Source organism: Dendrobates tinctorius, unplaced genomic scaffold (assembly GCF_039654945.1).
Source record: "Dendrobates tinctorius isolate UK_male_01 unplaced genomic scaffold, ASM3965494v1 ptg000249l, whole genome shotgun sequence".
Classification (NCBI taxonomy): Eukaryota; Metazoa; Chordata; class Amphibia; order Anura; family Dendrobatidae; genus Dendrobates; species Dendrobates tinctorius.
Genome location: NW_027361916.1, coordinates 5,047,132 through 5,064,713, shown reverse-complemented (window position 1 = coordinate 5,064,713; position 17,582 = coordinate 5,047,132). Strand labels below are relative to the sequence as shown.

Here is a 17,582-nt window from a genome sequence, read left to right as displayed (position 1 = left end):
ACCAAACGCGTAGGAAATGATCCTAAACGCACATCGTTGTGGAAGAGTGTGCATCACATGATTGCAAAAGAGTCACGTGACTGAAGACGTCACGCAGGTCCTGCAGGTCCTGTGGCTGAACACACGCGTGCATACGCGCCTTCTACAGCACCACAGGACGCCAATCCCCAGCGTCTGTCACCGGCCGGGACAGCGCTGCAACTATACTGACATTTGGCTCACAGCACCGGCTTTTTTTTCCCTTTAGCCTGTGCATCAGTTTATCTAGGATATTCATGATTTAAGGACTCGAGCGCTGCAGCATCGGTATATGGACAGCATCTAAACTGTGGCATTAAGGTAATTCCATCCTCAACGCTCACAGGTTGCAATGGAATATACCACTCAGTCTTTAGATATTTCATCGGAACAGTGCTGCAATTGTGCCTAATTATATGCTTTTATGATAGTAGTTCCCTCCTTTATCCTGTGATATATTTTATATTTCTATTTAAGGACATGAGCACTGCAGCATCTTCATATGATTAGTGATCCACATTGTGGAAACAAGGTAATTTACCTCTACTGCTCCTAATGACCTAAATCAGTCCCTGCTTATATTGCTACGATATATTGCTAGGATAGTGCTGCAATCATACTCAATCATATATACATTTTTCAAGGCACCGCTTTTCTAGATCGTGTGCCATATCTCGTTTATGGATATTTTCCACTCAAAAATTTGAGTATTGCAGCGCCTCTATTATTATTATTATTATTATTATTATTTATTGTTATAGCGCCATTTATTCCATGGCGCTTTACATGTGAGGGGGGTATACATAAAAACAAGTACAATAATCTTAAACAATACAAGTCATAACTGGTACAGGAGGAGAGAGGACCCTGCCCGCGAGGGCTCACAATCTTCAAGGGATGGGTGATAATACAGTAGGCGAGGGTAGAGCTGGTCGTGCAGCGGTTTGGTCGATCGGTGGTTACTGCAGGTTATAGGCTTGTCGGAAGAGGTGGGTCTTCAGGCTCTTTTTGAAGGTTTCGATGGTAGGTGAGAGTCTGATATGTTGTGGTAGAGAGTTCCAGAGTAGGGGTGATGCGCGAGAGAAATCTTGTATGCGATTGTGGGAAGAGGAGATAAGAGGGGAGTAGAGAAGGAGATCTTGTGAGGATCGGAGGTTGCGTGCAGGAAAGTACCGGGAGACGAGGTCACAGATGTATGGAGGAGACAAGTTGTGGATGGCTTTGTATGTCATGGTTAGTGTTTTGTAATGTAGTCTCTGGGCAATTGGGAGCCAGTGAAGGTATTGACAGAGGGGAGAAGCTGGGGAATAGCGGGGGGACAGGTGGATTAGTCGGGCAGCAGAGTTTAGAATAGATTGGAGGGGTGCGAGAGTGTTTGAGGGGAGGCCGCAGAGCATGAGGTTGCAGTAGTCAAGGCGAGAGATGATGAGGGCATGGACTAGGGTTTTTGCAGATTCTTGGGTGAGGAATGAACGGATGCGTGAAATATTTTTGAGTTGAAGTCGGCAGGAAGTGGAAAGGGTTTGAATATGTGGTTTGAAGGAGAGATCAGCATCAAGGATTACTCCGAGGCAGCGAGCTTGTGGGACTGGGGAGAGTGGGCAGTCATTTACTGTAATTGATAGGTTCGTAGGGGGGGTCACGTGAGATGGGGGAAAGATGATGAATTCTGTTTTGTCCATGTTGAGTTTCAGATATCTAGTGGAGAAGAAGGATGAAATAGTGGACAGACATTGAGGGATTCTGGTTAGTAGGGAGGTGATATCTGGTCCAGAGATGTAGATCTGTGTGTCATCAGCATAAAGATGATACTGAAAGCCATGAGATTCTATGAGCTGTCCCAGGCCAAAGGTGTAAATAGAGAACAGCAGGGGCCCTAGGACTGAACCTTGTGGGACTCCGACAGATAGGGGGCGAGGTGAGGAGGTGGTGTGTGAGTGGGAGACGCTGAATGTCCGGTCTGTTAGGTATGATGAGATCCAGGAGAGGGCCAAGTCTGTGATGCCGAGGGATGAGAGGGTCTGTAATAATAGGGAATGGTCCACTGTGTCAAAGGCAGCCGACAGGTCCAGGAGGAGGAGGACAGAGTAGTGTCGCTTGCTCTTGGCAGTTAAGAGGTCATTGGTGACCTTAGTAAGGGCAGTTTCAGTGGAGTGGTGTGACCGGAAGCCAGATTGTAAGCGGTCGAAGAGGGAGCAAGAAGAGAGATGGGAGGACAGTTCAAGGTAGACGTGTTGTTCCAGTAGCTTGGAGGCGTATGGGAGAAGTGATATAGGGCGATAGCTAGATACAGAGGATGGGTCAAGAGAGGGCTTTTTGAGGATAGGTGTGATGGAGGCATGTTTAAAGCTTGAGGGGAAAACACCAGTTGTTAGTGATAGGTTGAAGAGATGGGTTAGGGTTGGGATGAAGACTGTGGTGAGGTTTGGGATGAAGTGGGATGGGATCGGGTCGAGTGCACAGGTGGTGAGATGTGATCTTGAGAGTAGAGTGGAGAGTCGATCTTCTGTAATGGTGGAGAAGTTGGTTTTGAAGGTGGAGGGCTGGGAAGTCGGGAGGAAGGGCTCTGGGGGTTGTTGACCAAAACTGTCCCTGATGTTATCAATTTTCTGCTTGAAAAATGAGGCAAAGTCTTCAGCTGAGATGAGTGGGGAGGGAGGAGGTGCTGGGGGGCGGAGGAGAGAATTGAAGGTGTTGAATAACTGTTTAGGGTTGTGAGACAGGGAGGATATGAGAGATGAGAAGTAGGTTTGTTTAGCTGTGGCGAGTGTGGTCTTGAAAGTAGTGAGGGACTGTTTGAATGCGATGAAATGCTCGTTGGAGTGGGATCTTTTCCATCTGCGCTCAGCAGCCCTGGAAGCTCGCCTCAGCTCTTTGGTCAGGCTGGTGTGCCAGGGCTGTCTGTTGATTTTGCGAGTTTTGGTATGTGTAAGTGTGGCAGCGGATTCCAAAGCTACAGCTATTGTGGTGTTATATAGAGCGGCAGCGTCATCCGCATTGTGTAAGGAACTTATATCTGTAAGAGGGAGGAGGGATTCGGAGAATGAGTGTAGGTCAAGGTGTTTAAGATTCCTGCGAGGGTGTGAAAGTTTGTGGGGTGGGGATTGTAGACATGGAGTGAAGAGGGAGGAGAATGTGAGCAGGTTGTGGTCAGAGAGAGGAAGAGGTGAGTTAGAGAGGTTAGATAGGGAGCAGAGGCGGGTGAAGATGAGGTCCAGTGTGTGGCCATCTTTGTGGGTGGCTGTAGAAGACCATTGAGTGAGGCCGAAGGAGGAAGTGAGAGATAGAAGTTTAGTGGCAGCTGAGAGGGAAGTGTCAATGGGGATGTTGAAGTCGCCCATGATGATAGTAGGGATGTCCGCGGAAAGGAAATGAAGTAACCAGGTGGTGAAGTGGTCAAAGAAGGTGGTGGCTGGCCCTGGGGGGCGGTAGATGACAGCCAGTTGGAGGTTGGAGGGGGAGTAGATGCGCACAGAGTGCACCTCAAAGGAAGGGAGGGTAACAGAGGGTGGCAGTGGGATTGGGGTGAAGGAGCAGGTATCTGACAGGAGAAAACCAACTCCTCCACCATGTTTGCTGCTGGGGCGGGGGGTGTGAGAAAGGTGGAAGCCGCCATACGAAAGTGCAGCAGGAGAGGCTGTGTCAGAAGGGGTGAGCCAGGTTTCGGTGATGGCGAGGAAGGAGAGTTTGGTAGTAACAAAAAGATCATGGATGTAGGAAAGCTTGTTGCAGACAGAGCGAGCGTTCCACAGAGCTCCTGTTAGTGGGACTGGGGAAGCGGGGGCTGGGTGAATGGGTATAAGGTTGGAGAGGTTACGGAAGGTTGTGATAGAGCGTGGATGGGAGGTAGAAATGATTGTGGGAATGTGGTGAGGAGGACCAGGATTTGGAGAGATATCACCAGCAGTGAGAAGGAGCAGAGAAAGTGTTACCAGGTGGGAGCAGGAGAGGGCATGAGGGGGCTGTCTGTGTTTGGAGACAGAGGATTGTATGTTAAGGAACAGTTTTGAGGCGGAGGTGAGGTGGATGGGGAGGATTGAAGAAGAGATGAACAGTTCCTTACTAGGAGTAGGGATTAGGGGAATTAGCAGAAAGTGAAGGATTATTGGGGTGAAAGTGAAAACAAACAGAAACATTGTTTACAGTGACTGTGTCCAGTTACCTTCAGTTCCCTTCTGGTTCAATTCTGGTTTTAATTCTTAAATTAATCTTCACACTTCTAGCACACACTTATAGCAATCACAATGCAGACTGAAGTCTATGCAGACTTGTACTCTGCAATATATGTACAACTAAGTGCAGTCAGGTGTGAAGCAGAGAGGAGTGGTCTCTGCTCATCTTGGCCAGACAATTAAGAGTGGACCAGATGTATATGATCAAGCCAGAGTAAACAAGGTCATAAATAACACTGGGGTAAGCTGGGGTAAGCTCTATACGATCGACACCCTATACTGTGGAAATAAGGTAATTTAACCCCTCTTGCTTACATTGTTTTAATAATATTTGAACATATTATAGAGACAAGTCGCTTAGAGCATATCTGGAACCAGCGCAAAATTATAATTATTTCCCATTATTCCAATTTTGGTCTTGTTGGTATAGACCCTAATTTTTGCTGCGGTTTTCAGTAAGGTAAAAACGCGCCACTAATTAAAATTAGTTTTAAAACTCAAGGATATTTTATTAATAAATAATAATTTTTTTTATCTTAGCAGATGACCGTACCAGGAGATCAGAGGGACAGCTGACATCTTCAATTTTTAAATCTGATGATCTTGAGATCCTACAAGATACAACTGAAGTGATTGCTGTTACTCCAGATATATCATCATCCATTCACAGCAAAGATCTGTCATCTGATCCTATGAAACAGGTCCCATCTTCTGATTCATTACTGACTACTAAGGGAAATCAAAGTCACAAAAGAGGCAATAAAAAACAAACTGCTCCTAAAGCAAAGAAGTCATTCTCATGTTCAGAATGTAGGAAATGTTTTAACAAGAAATCTCATTTTGTTACACACCAGAGAACGCACACAGGGGAGAAGCCTTTTTCCTGTTCAGAATGTGGGAATTGTTTTAAACAGAAATCAGATTTGGTTAATCACCATAGAACTCACACAGGGGAGAAGCCTTTTTCCTGTTCAGAATGTGGGAAATGTTTTACACAGAAATCACATTGTGTTACTCACCAGAGAACTCACACAGGGGAGAAGCCTTTTTCCTGTTCAGAATGTGGGAAATGTTTTAAACGGAAATCGTTTCTTGTTAGGCACCAGAGAACTCACACAGGGGAGAAGCGTTTTTCATGTTCAGAATGTGGGAAATGTTTTAATGAGAAATCACATTTTGTTACTCACCAGAGAACTCACACAGGGGAGAAGCCTTTTTCCTGTTCAGAATGTGGGAAATGTTTTAAACAGAAATCAGATTTGGTTAATCATCATAGAACTCACACAGGGGAGAAGCCTTTTTCCTGTTCAGAATGTGGGAAATGTTTTACACAGAAATCACATTGTGTTACTCACCAGAGAACTCACACAGGGGAGAAGCCTTTTTCATGTTCAGAATGTGGGAAATGTTTTGCACTGAAATCAGATTGTGTTATCCACCAAATAACTCACACAGGGCAGAAGCCTTTTTCCTGTTCAGAATGTGGGAAATGTTTTAACAACAAATCAAACTGTGTTAAGCACCAGAGAATTCACCAGGGGAGAAGCCTTTTTCATGTTCAGAATGTGGGAAATGTTTTAACCAGAAAGGGAGTCTTGTTCCACACCAAATAACTCACACGGGGAGAAGCCTCTTTCATGTTAAATGGAAAATAAATCTTGATCACCATCTGAGATCCCACACAGGGGGGAAGCCTTTTTCCTGTTCAGAATGTGGGAATTGTTTTAAACAGAAATCAGATTTGGTTAATCACCATAGAACTCACACAGGGGAGAAGCCTTTTTCCTGTTCAGAATGTGGGAAATGTTTTACACAGAAATCACATTGTGTTACTCACCAGAGAACTCACACAGGGGAGAAGCCTTTTTCCTGTTCAGAATGTGGGAAATGTTTTAAACGGAAATCGTTTCTTGTTAGGCACCAGAGAACTCACACAGGGGAGAAGCCTTTTTCCTGTTCAGAATGTGGGAATTGTTTTAAACAGAAATCAGATTTGGTTAATCACCATAGAACTCACACAGGGGAGAAGCCTTTTTCCTGTTCAGAATGTGGGAAATGTTTTACACAGAAATCACATTGTGTTACTCACCAGAGAACTCACACAGGGGAGAAGCCTTTTTCCTGTTCAGAATGTGGGAAATGTTTTAAACGGAAATCGTTTCTTGTTAGGCACCAGAGAACTCACACAGGGGAGAAGCGTTTTTCATGTTCAGAATGTGGGAAATGTTTTAACGAGAAATCACATTTTGTTACTCACCAGAGAACTCACACAGGGGAGAAGCCTTTTTCCTGTTCAGAATGTGGGAAATGTTTTAAACAGAAATCAGATTTGGTTAATCACCATAGAACTCACACAGGGGAGAAGCCTTTTTCCTGTTCAGAATGTGGGAAATGTTTTACACAGAAATCACATTGTGTTACTCACCAGAGAACTCACACAGGGGAGAAGCCTTTTTCATGTTCAGAATGTGGGAAATGTTTTGCACTGAAATCAGATTGTGTTATCCACCAAATAACTCACACAGGGCAGAAGCCTTTTTCCTGTTCAGAATGTGGGAAATGTTTTAACAACAAATCAAATTGTGTTAAGCACCAGAGAATTCACCAGGGGAGAAGCCTTTTTCATGTTCAGAATGTGGGAAATGTTTTAACCAGAAAGGGAGTCTTGTTCCACACCAAATAACTCACACGGGGAGAAGCCTCTTTCATGTTAAATGGAAAATAAATCTTGATCACCATCTGAGATCCCACACAGGGGGGAAGCCTTTTTCCTGTACATAATATGGGAAATGTTTTAACTAGAAATGGAATCTTACTACTACTAATCTTTCTTTTTATATAGCTCTAACATATTCCGCAGCACTTTACAGTTTGCACACATTATCATCGCTGTCCCCAATGGGGATAACAATGTAAATTCCCTATCAGTATGTCTTTGGAATGTATGAGGAAACCCACGCAAACACGGGGAGAACATACAAACTCCTTGCAGATGTTGTCCTTGGTGGGAGTTGAACCCAGGACTACAGCACTGCAAGGCTGCAGTGCTATCCACTGAGCCACCTCACCAGGGAACTCACACAGGGGAGAAGCCTTTTTCCTGTTCAGAATGTGGGAAATATTTTAACCGGAAAGCGCTTCTTGTTAGACATCAGAGCAGTTACACAGGGGAGAAGTCTTTTTCATTTTCTTAATGTGGGAAATATTTTACTTGGAAATCAGCTGTTAATAAACATCATAGACATCACATAGGGGAGAAGCCTTTTTTATGTTCATAATGTTGGAATAGTTTTAACCAAAATTAAATCTTCTTAAATGGGTTGTCTCTTTTCATTCCTCATGTTTGCTGACAAAAGGATAAAACTAAACTTTATTAATTCCAAATATAAAACTATACCCATAATTCACCCCCTGAAGGTTAGTCAGTAGGTGACTAATAGAAAAAACATATACCGCACATCTCAGTATATAGGGTGAGATGATGTATGCACACTCTCCAAGCCTCTCATTTCTAAGGGTTTCATCGTCCTCACCAAAGGCGACTCATCAGGAGACTATTTAATATTGATCTACACTCACTGGCCACTTTATTAGGTACACCTGTCCAACTGTGTGTTAAGACTTAATTTCTAATCAGCCAATCACATGGCGGCAACTCAGTGCATTTAGGCATGTAGACATGGTCAAGACAATCTCCTGCAGTTCAAACCGAGCATCAGTATGGGGAAGAAAGGTGATTTGAGTGCCTTTGAACGTGGCATGATTGTTGGTGCCAGAAGGGCTGGTCTGAGAATTTCAGAAACTGCTGATCTACTGGGATTTTCACGCACAACCATCTCTAGTGTTTACAGAGAATGGTCCGAAAAAGAAAAAAAATCCAGTGAGCGGCAGTTCTGTGGCCGGAAATGCCATGTTGATGCCAGAGGTCAGAGGAGAATGGGCAGACTGGTTCAAGCTGATAGAAAGGCAACAGTGACTCAAATTGCCACCCGTTACAACCAAGGTAGGCAGAAGAGCATCTCTGAACGCACAGTGCGTCAAACTTTGAGGCAGATGGGCTACAGCAGCAGAAGACCACACTGGGTACCACTCCTCTCAGCTAAGAACAGGAAACTGAGGCTACAATTTGCACAAGCTCATCGAAATTGGACAGTAGAAGATTGGAAAAACGTTGCCTGGTCTGATGAGTCTCGATTTCTGCTGCGACATTCGGATGGTAGGGTCAGAATTTGGCGTAAACAACATGAAAGCATGGATCCATCCTGCCTTGTATCAACGGTTCAGGCTGGTGGTGGTGGTGTCATGGTGTGGGGAATTTTTTCTGGGCACTCTTTGGGCCCCTTGGTACCAATTGAGCATCGTTGCAACGCCACAGCCTACCTGAGTATTGTTGCTGACCATGTCCATCCCTTTATGACCACAATGTACCCAACATCTGATGGCTACTTTCAGCAGGATAATGCGCCATGTCATAAAGCTCGAATCATCTCAGATTGGTTTCTTGAACATGACAATGAGTTTACTGTACTCAAATGGCCTCCTCAGTCACCAGATCTCAATCCAATAGAGCATCTTTGGGATGTGGTGGAACGGGAGATTCGCATCAGGGATGTGCAGCCGACAAATCTGCGCCAACTGTGTGATGCCATCATGTCAATATGGTCCAAAATCTCTGAGGAATGCTTCCAGCACCTTGTTGAATCTCTGCCACGAAGAATTGAGGCAGTTCTGAAGGCAAAAGGGGGTCCAACCCCTTACTAGCATGGTGTACCTAATAAAGTGGCCAGTGAGTGTATATTCAAGCGAGACTAGACAAAAAACAAACTAAAATCATGTATCATGTTATCCGAAACAGAAAACTAGTCACATATTGGCAGATCCCAGACTTCAAACTATATACTTCATATAGTTTTTACATCACGAGGGACATGGATCTATTATTCTATAGGAAACAACCTAGGGGTTTTCAGCCTCAGTTGGAGGAATACAGATCTGCTCCATTGACCATCACTGAACCATGGATACGTTTGGAGAAGCCAGGTTGTGATCCTCGAATCAACTGGCCTTTTACCTTGTATGGACTGAATGGATTGTCATCTTCCTACACTTGTCGTTACCTCCTCTCTGTGCGTGCCACAGGTGGGTTAGCGATCCTGTGAGCGAATCAGCGGAAGGGTGAGACTCTGTAATGTGCACTCTGTTGGGTGTTTTGCCGGGACTGTTCTATGTGTTATCTGCCTATTTTGTGGTTCAATAAAGCATTGCCCACACTGTTTTACCCTCACTGTGTGTTGTCTGAGTAGTGTTATGCCCATGTTAAAGGGAGAGCGAGCATTCAGTGGGATGATCCCTCATCCATGTGGTTTCGGCCAGCGGATCGGGGTGCCGGCTGACCACCCCATGTATTCACAGGCATGCTTCAATAGTCTCAATGGGAGGCTAGAAGCTGCTATAATCCGATCGGCTCTGCTACATACAGGCAATGATCAGATCACCTGCGTGTAGCAGAGTTGCTCACTTGCTATGAGCGCTGACCACTGGACAGCGCTTATAGGATCCAGCAGTGACAACCATAGAGGTCTTCTGGAGACCTCTGGTTGTCATGCAAGCCCATCGGTGACCCGCGATCACGTGACAGGGTCACTGATGTGCGGGATTTCTGGCCCATCATGTGCCAGAAAAGATGTAGGCTCAGCGCCGGGGCCCACATCAAAAGGAGGGAGTCCGACATCCTCATACAGTTACACCCAATGTCAGAAAGGGGTTAAAGGGGATTGTTTTTACAGAGACAGAAGTGGTAATCAATCATGTGTACATACAAATAATTACAAAAATACACAGATTCTAATGTTAAATAGTATAGAGTTAAGACAAGAAAATATAATTTGCGTAAATCAAGTGTAGATGTAAACATTCAGGCAAATGTCAAATGTTCAAAAACACAGCAAAAAGGCAGAGATGCTTACCTGCCCAGACCTCCAAACAAACGCACTATCAGGGTGAGTGGGCCCATATAGTTAGGATGGCGGCAACACAGGTGCAAGAATACAGATGAGACAACCGCTCACAACCTACCAGTGTATGGAGGGGCGGTTGCTTGGTATATTAATGCACAATGAAGACTTGTATGCTCCGCTGTTCACACAATGGGAATGCACAGCATCCAGGCCAACAGCCTATTAGTTACACCCATACTATTAGATCAGGCAGGCTGCCCAGTGCTATCCAAATGCATCCCATGTGAACAGACACCACAGTTTACAAGACCGAATGGGCCCAACTGCACCCTGAAAAATAAAATGCAAAAAACACATATAAAAATATGAGAGGTCTTAGTAAATATTTTGGCCAAAATACGTATGCAAGTAACTCACGTCATGCGTTGGCCTAAAAAAGTGTCTAAGGACTCAGAGAAATTGCTTCTTCTACTTCCACCACTGCTGCTGCTGCTAATGTTTTGGCGTTGAAGAATTGATGGTCCGGAGGTTGGAAGTCTACAGCTGCGATGCGAACGATGTGCTTCAGTGATGTCTTGGGGAAAAGCTCTCGTAAGGTTGTATAAAAGCGTGTTTCAATACTCCAGCATTCACAGTTCCCTTTCTAGGGCGGGAATCATCTGGCAAAATTTGGTTTTATAACGTGGATCTAATAAAGTGGCAACCCAGTAGTCAGCGTTATTCCTAATCATGACTATACGGGGATCATGTTGCAGATAGTGCAGCAAGAAGGCGCTCATATGTCGGGCTCTACCATGAGGTCCAAGCCCATGCTGTGTTGGTGGCTGGGTAACAATGAGGCTCGTTTCCTCCATCCCATCCCGCCAACCACAAATAACAGAGAGGGGAGTATTATCCTCTTCATCTGACAGTTGCTCGCCCATCACCTCTTTCTCTTCCATTTGTTCCTCAGATCTTGTACTTTAGATAGCAGCTTGTCTATCACCACCCCCCCTCGATCACAGTAATCCACCCTCCCTTGACACCCACCTGTGTGGCGACAGTCTTGAACTTAGAGACAATATTATCCCTTCTACATCCCTTCTACATCCTCTGCTTCCTCCTTTCCTCCTCTTCTTCTAGGACCACCATCTCTTCCCGCAGGCTATTCAAAGTCTTCTCCAGCATATAGATGACCGGAAAAGTGATGCTGATGATGGCACCATCAGTGATAACCATCTCAGTAGATATTTCAAAACAGTGCAGAAGGGTGCAGAGGTCCTTAATCTGTGTGCACCCTGTAAATGTGACATGCGTACTGCGTTGGCCCAGGCTATACGACATGACATACTGCGTCAGGGCTTGTTGCTGCTGCCACAGTCACTGCAACATGTGCAGAGTGGAATTCCACCGTGTATCAATGCAAGTCGATGAGGAGAGGGATGCGAATGGCAGAAATGAGCACACAGCTTACGTGCTTTCTGGAGCAGCTCACCCAGGACAAAATAGTGGCTGAGAAAACACTGTACCACCCGGATGAGGACATGAGCCATGAAAGGCACGTGTGTGAGCTTGCCTTGCCGTAGGGCCGCCACCAGGTTTGCACTGTTATCGGACTTGGCCTTCCCTGCATGCAGGTTCAGCGGAGACAGCCATTGATCAAACTGAGCCTGGAGAACTGTCCACAACTCTTCAGCTGTATGACTGCGATCTCCAAGACATATGGAAAGGAATACATGGCTAGAAGGATATAACTTATTTGTTAGAAACACACTTGAGGAGGAGGTGTCGCATTGTATGTTAGAAACGCGTATATCTGCACAGAGATCCAAGCTTCAGAGACTGGGAGTTCTGTGGAAATTGTTTGGGTAAGAATACAAGGACAGAACAATGGAAAGGACACCATTGTAGGCATTTGCTACAGGCCACCTGTGCAAGCTGAAGATATGGATGAACTCTTTATGCATCAAATGGTCAAGTTCTCCAAAAAATATGACATAGTTGTCATGGGAGATTTCAACTATCCAGACATTTGTTGGGAATCTCTCTCAGGCAAAACTAACAGGTCAAGGAAATTCTTATCCTCTCTTGATGACAACTTTATCTTCCAAAAGGTAGGGGAGAAAACAAGGGGAACTGCTACCTTGGATCTAATCCTCATAAACAGGGAGGAAATGGTTGAGGAGGTAAAAGTGGCTGGGACCCTAGGAGGTAGCGACCACGCTATATTAGAATTTTGGATAACTAGAGGAGGAAGACCTGTGAAGTCTCAGATGTCAAGGTTAGATTTCAGAAAGGCAGATTTTAAGGGATTCCGAAAGAGAATTGGAGGAATCCAATGGCTGTGTCACATCGCCGTCAGACACAGGGACTGCTGTTCCTGCCTCGGCCACTGGGAGGCGCCGGACTGTCACGTCGGCATCAGACACAGGGACTGCTGTTCCTGCTTCGGCCACTGGGTGGCACCGGACTGTCACGTCGCCGTCAAACTCGAGGACTGCTGTTCCGGTCTCGGCCACAGGGAGGCGCCGGACTGTCATGTCGCCGTCAGACTCGGGGATGGCTGTTCCTGCCTCGACCACTAGGAGGCGCCGTGGTTCGCCCGTGGGTGGTGGTGACAGAGAAGGGGCTCCTGCGCAGGCATCTGGTGGGCACAGGCTCCGCTCCTGTCAGTCATGAAGGGGTTTGTGCATCACCATCTGGCCTGGTCCTGGGGGCGGTCCAAGTGACGTCATGAGACTGTGAGCCTGTGAGGGATAGCCTGATCCTTCAAATACCTTGGGGCCTGTCTTGCAGACCACCAGATATAGTCTTGGTTTCCCCAGTGTACTAGTGTGTTATTTGCTATTGCTGACTCTGACCTTAGCCTGGATTTTGACTCTGATACTGCCTGCTGATTTTGTACCTCTGCCGCCCGCCTGGTTTAGACCTGGACTCCTGACTACTACTTCGGTTCCATTAATTTATCCCTTTCTGGTGACCGTCCTGCTCTGGTCCACTGCTCTTATACAGACAGCTACCTCCTGGACTCTGCTGTAATTCCAGATCCCTGTATAGGGGTAAAGGGTCTCTGGGTTGCTCGGGGTGCTGTCTCAATTGCAGTCCAGACTCGCACCAGACGGTCGTCACATTATATCTGGCCCAAAATCGTTTTTATATATCCAGCGTATATATAAAAGCATTATCTCTGAACTTTTTTTTTCCCTCTCCTGCCTCGCTGGCTGAGCTGATTTTTTGGGTAAAAGCACCTGTTACCTGCTTCTTTCCACAGCCTGGAGGAACACTCCCATTCTCCTACACAAGCATGCTGCAGTCTGGAGACTTCAGGGAAAACGCTTGATGTCAGAAGTCTTCACTCCCGGGACGTCAGCCCCTGGGCAGCTCTGGTCATGCCTGCCCAGGGGCCCAAGTACTGCTGGCAGATGCTGCTAAAGTTTTTTTTACCCATCTCTCTGTCATACCTTAAAAAGTCTCTGTGTTTGGAGGCTTATGTGGATAGTGGTTCTGAGGGAAACTTCATGGATTTCTTGGTGGCAAAGAAGCTTGGTGTACCACTGCTAAGGCTTAATGCCCCTATTAAAACCACTGCGATTAATGGCACATCTATTGTCCAGGGTGGAGTATAGTTTGTTGCTGCAGAAATTGCAATGTCAGTGGAGACACTACATACTGAACATGTGTCATTTTTTGTGATTGATAATTTATCACCGCAGTTATTTTGGGTATGCCATGGTTGCGTACACATAATCCGGTCATAGACTGGCACCTGGGTGATATTGTGCGCTGGAGCCCACAGTGTCAGGACAACTGTATATCGCTATCGGTGAACCAAGTTGAAATCAAACCTCTCTTTGTACCGTATGCATTTAGAGATTATGGGGATGTTTTTTCCATAGTGGAATCAGAGAAATTACCCCCTCACAGAGAGTATGATTGCCCCATAGACTTGATACCAGATTCTCGTCTCCCAAGGGGAGAATATTTAATCTCTCTGGTCCAGAGCATTAGGCCATGAAAGACTACATAGCAGACAGTTTACATAAGGGGTTTATTAGACCGTCCACCTCACCTGTTGGAGCTGGGTTCTTTTTTGTGGAAAAGAAAGATGGTGGCCTCAGACCTTGCATTGATTACCGTGAGTTAAACGCAATCACTGTAAAAAAACAGTATCCGCTTCCACTCATCCCTGATCTTTTTAATCAGCTGTTGGGAGCCCATTGGTTTACTAAGCTTGACCTCCGTGGAGCATATAATCTTGTCCGTATAAGAAAGGGAGATGAGTGGAAGACCGCATTTAACACACCCCTTGGCCACTTTGAGTACCACAAAATGCCGTTCGGGCTCAGTAACGCACCTGCTGTGTTTCAGAATTTTGTGAACGATATCTTCAGAGACATCTGTGGAGTATATGTAGTCATTTGTTTGGATGACATCCTGATCTACTCTGCTGACCTTATAATGCACGTCCAACATGTTTGTTCTGTTCTCCAGAGACTTAGAGAACATTCTCTATTCGCCAAACTAGAGAAATGCGTTTTTATGGCTGAGGAGGTACAGTTTCTGGGGTATATTGTCTCAGCTAAAGGGTTCGCATGGATCCTGCCAAGATCCAACTCATTAAGGAATGGGTACAACCCACATCTCTTAAAGTGCTGCAGCGATTCTTAGGGTTCACCAACTATTATCACAAATTTATTAAAGGTTTTTCGGAGATCACTAAACAACTCACGGATTTGACCCGGAAAGGGGCGGATGTGGTTAATTGGAAGCCTGAGGCACTTCAGGCATTTTCTGTTTTAAAAGAATGTTTTGCTTCTAACCCGCTATTGATTCAGCCTGATCTAGACTGCCCCTTTGTTGTAGAGATTGATGCCTCTGAGGTTGGAGTAGGAGCAGTGCTATCGCAGGACTTGTCTTAACTCTATACTATTTAACATCAGAAGCTGTATTTTTGTAATTATTTGTACATATACATGATTGATTACTAATTCTGTCTCTGTAAAAACAATCCCCTTTCCGACATCGGGCGTAAATGTACTTCCTCCCTTTGATGTGGGCTACGGCGGTAAGCCCACATATTTTCCAGCACGTCAGCTGTTTTGAACAGCTGCCATTTGCCCCTAACAGCCTCTGACAGCGGCAGTTAATGCACACTTCCAGCAAGATTGCCGGAAATCCCGCCCATCGGTGACTCCATCACATGATCATGGGTCACCGATGGGTTGGCATGACAACCAGAGGTCTCTAGCAGACCTCTATGTTTGTCACTGCCGGAATGCTATAAGCACCACCCGCTAGACAAAACCACATGGACCAGGGATCGTCCAGCCAAACTGCCCCTCTCCTTTTAACATGTTCAAAACACTACTCAGACAACACAGGGTGAGGGTTAAACAGTGTGGTCAATGCTTTATTGAACTACAAACCAGGCAGATAACACATAGAACAGTCCCAGCACAGTACACAAGATGGGGCACAATACAAACTCTCACGCTTCTACTGACCCGCCGGGATAATAGCTGCTGTGACATCAGACCTTCCAGGGTCACTACCCCAGCTGTGGAACACATACAGAGAGGAGGTAATGACAAGTGTTGGAAGATGACAGTCCATACAAGGTCAGTTGATCTGAGGATCACAACCTGGCTTCATCTTCCAGGGTCGACTACTCCACCTGTGGCACACACACAGAGAGGAGGTAATCCCAACCTGACTTCTCCAAACATGTCCATGGCTCAGCGATGGTCAATGGAGCATATCTGTATTCTTCCAACCAAGGCTGAAAACCCCTAGGTTGTTTCCTATAGAATGATAGATCCGTGTCCCTTGTGATGATGTTGTGGCTGCTGTCCTGTCTCTTTTACTTTGGATGTATAGATGTCTTGGCAGAATCTCTCTGGTTGTATCTCTCTCTCAGTCTGTCATGTCCGCCATGTTTGTCATGTCTGCCATGTCTGTTTTGTCTTAAGAACTCCTGGAGCGATGTGCATGTGCATATCTTGTCTGCTGTCCTGCATGTTCACTAGAGCAGTGTGCACACTCACCTCATGTCTGAGCTGCAGGATGCCTGCGTTTCTGCTCTGCCTTCTGTGATCTTCTCGTCTTGTCTAGGATTCCTGATCATGTGTTCCTGCCTGGATCCTGCACTGTCTGGTTCGGCAATCATCTCGTCATGTCTGGAACTCTGATCATGTGACCTGTCTAGGTTTCAGCACTGGATCTGCAGTCGTCTTGTCATGTCTGGAACTCTGATCATGTGACTGTGCTCTGTTATCCGTGGATCTGAACCCGGAAGTGCTCCCCTGGTCCTGACCTGGAAGAGGAGGTGCTATGCCCTATATCAGGCCGCCCCTTCCTATGCTCAGGGCCTGAGTATTGTGTGGTGTCCCTGCATGGCTGCTTGGTCTGTGGGGCGCTCCCTCTATTCTGTGCCCTTGCACTCTGCCCTGTCTTGCGTCTCTGCACACGCTCTGTGCTCGTACTCCATCTCTTGTCCCGTGCCTTGTCTTATGTTTGTCTGTTGTGCCATGTTCATCTTTGTCCTGCTTGGACTTGTAGTCCTTCTGTTTCTCTGCCTTGCTTGTTTTCGCTATGCCTTCTTTTGTACCTTGCCTTGCTCTGCCTTGTTCCTCCCTATGGTCTTTGCTTGCTCTGCCTCGCTCTCTCCTATGGTGCTCTGTTGTGCTCCCTGGCACACGCACCCTTCCTCCTCTCTTTTCCATGTCTAGTCCCAAGGTTCTCCCTTGGCCCGGCTCTGGGCTTCGCCTACACTCCGCTGCTAGACTCTTTCCTATTATGCTCTCTTGCACATTTGTAGGCTAGTCCCAAGGTTCTCCCTTGGCCCGGCTCTGGGCTTCGGCTTACGCTCTGCTGCTAGCTCTGTTCTTGCTCTGATCTGCTTCCATTCCTGGTTCTGTACTCTGCCTAAGCCCTGCCTTGTTTCTCGTCTTGTCTTCCCTTGCTCTTTTTCTTCGTATGCTCTTTGCATGCACCTGGCCTTCCTAGCCTCCTGTTTGTGCCTCAGCCGTGCCCGCCCTAGCCGTGCCCGCCTGCTTGTGCCTCAGCCGTGCTTGTCGGTCAGTGACAGCTGTGTCACCTGCCATGCCTCAGCCGGGTTCGCTGGAGTCTTGCCCGTCTGTCAGTGCCGCAGCCCGATCAGCTAGCCAGTGCCCCAGCCGTGCCCTCTGTGCTCCCTTGCACTTCACGCTGTTTCCGCACTGTGCTCTGCGTGCTCTCTAAAGCACGCGCAGGCTCTCGCCTGCCCATGGCATACCTCCCCGTGCTTCTATAATAGTACGCACAGGTTTGGCCATGTACCCTGTCGTGCCCTCTTGCACGCACAGGTCCTAACCTGGTCCTTGAACCCTGTCCCTGGCGTGCCTCTCTGCACGCGCAGGCCTCTGCCTAGCCTGGACCCTGGCGTGCCCCTTTGCATGCTCAGGACTCTGTCTTGTAC

At 46.5% G+C, this 17,582-nt stretch overlaps 1 protein-coding gene across 1 annotated transcript in view; it reads left to right on the top strand.

The window, feature by feature from the left end:
* LOC141063346 (uncharacterized) overlaps nt 1-7,509 on the top strand; it is a 30,742-nt gene extending 23,233 nt beyond the window's left edge. Inside the window, exons 6-7 of the mRNA XM_073557390.1 lie at nt 4,734-5,618; nt 5,930-7,509. Coding sequence (XP_073413491.1) covers nt 4,734-5,618; nt 5,930-6,873 — 1,829 coding nt within the window. The 3' untranslated portion in view covers nt 6,874-7,509. The remainder of the gene's footprint in view (nt 1-4,733; nt 5,619-5,929) is intronic.
* The last annotated feature ends 10,073 nt before the right edge of the window (nt 7,510-17,582 follow it).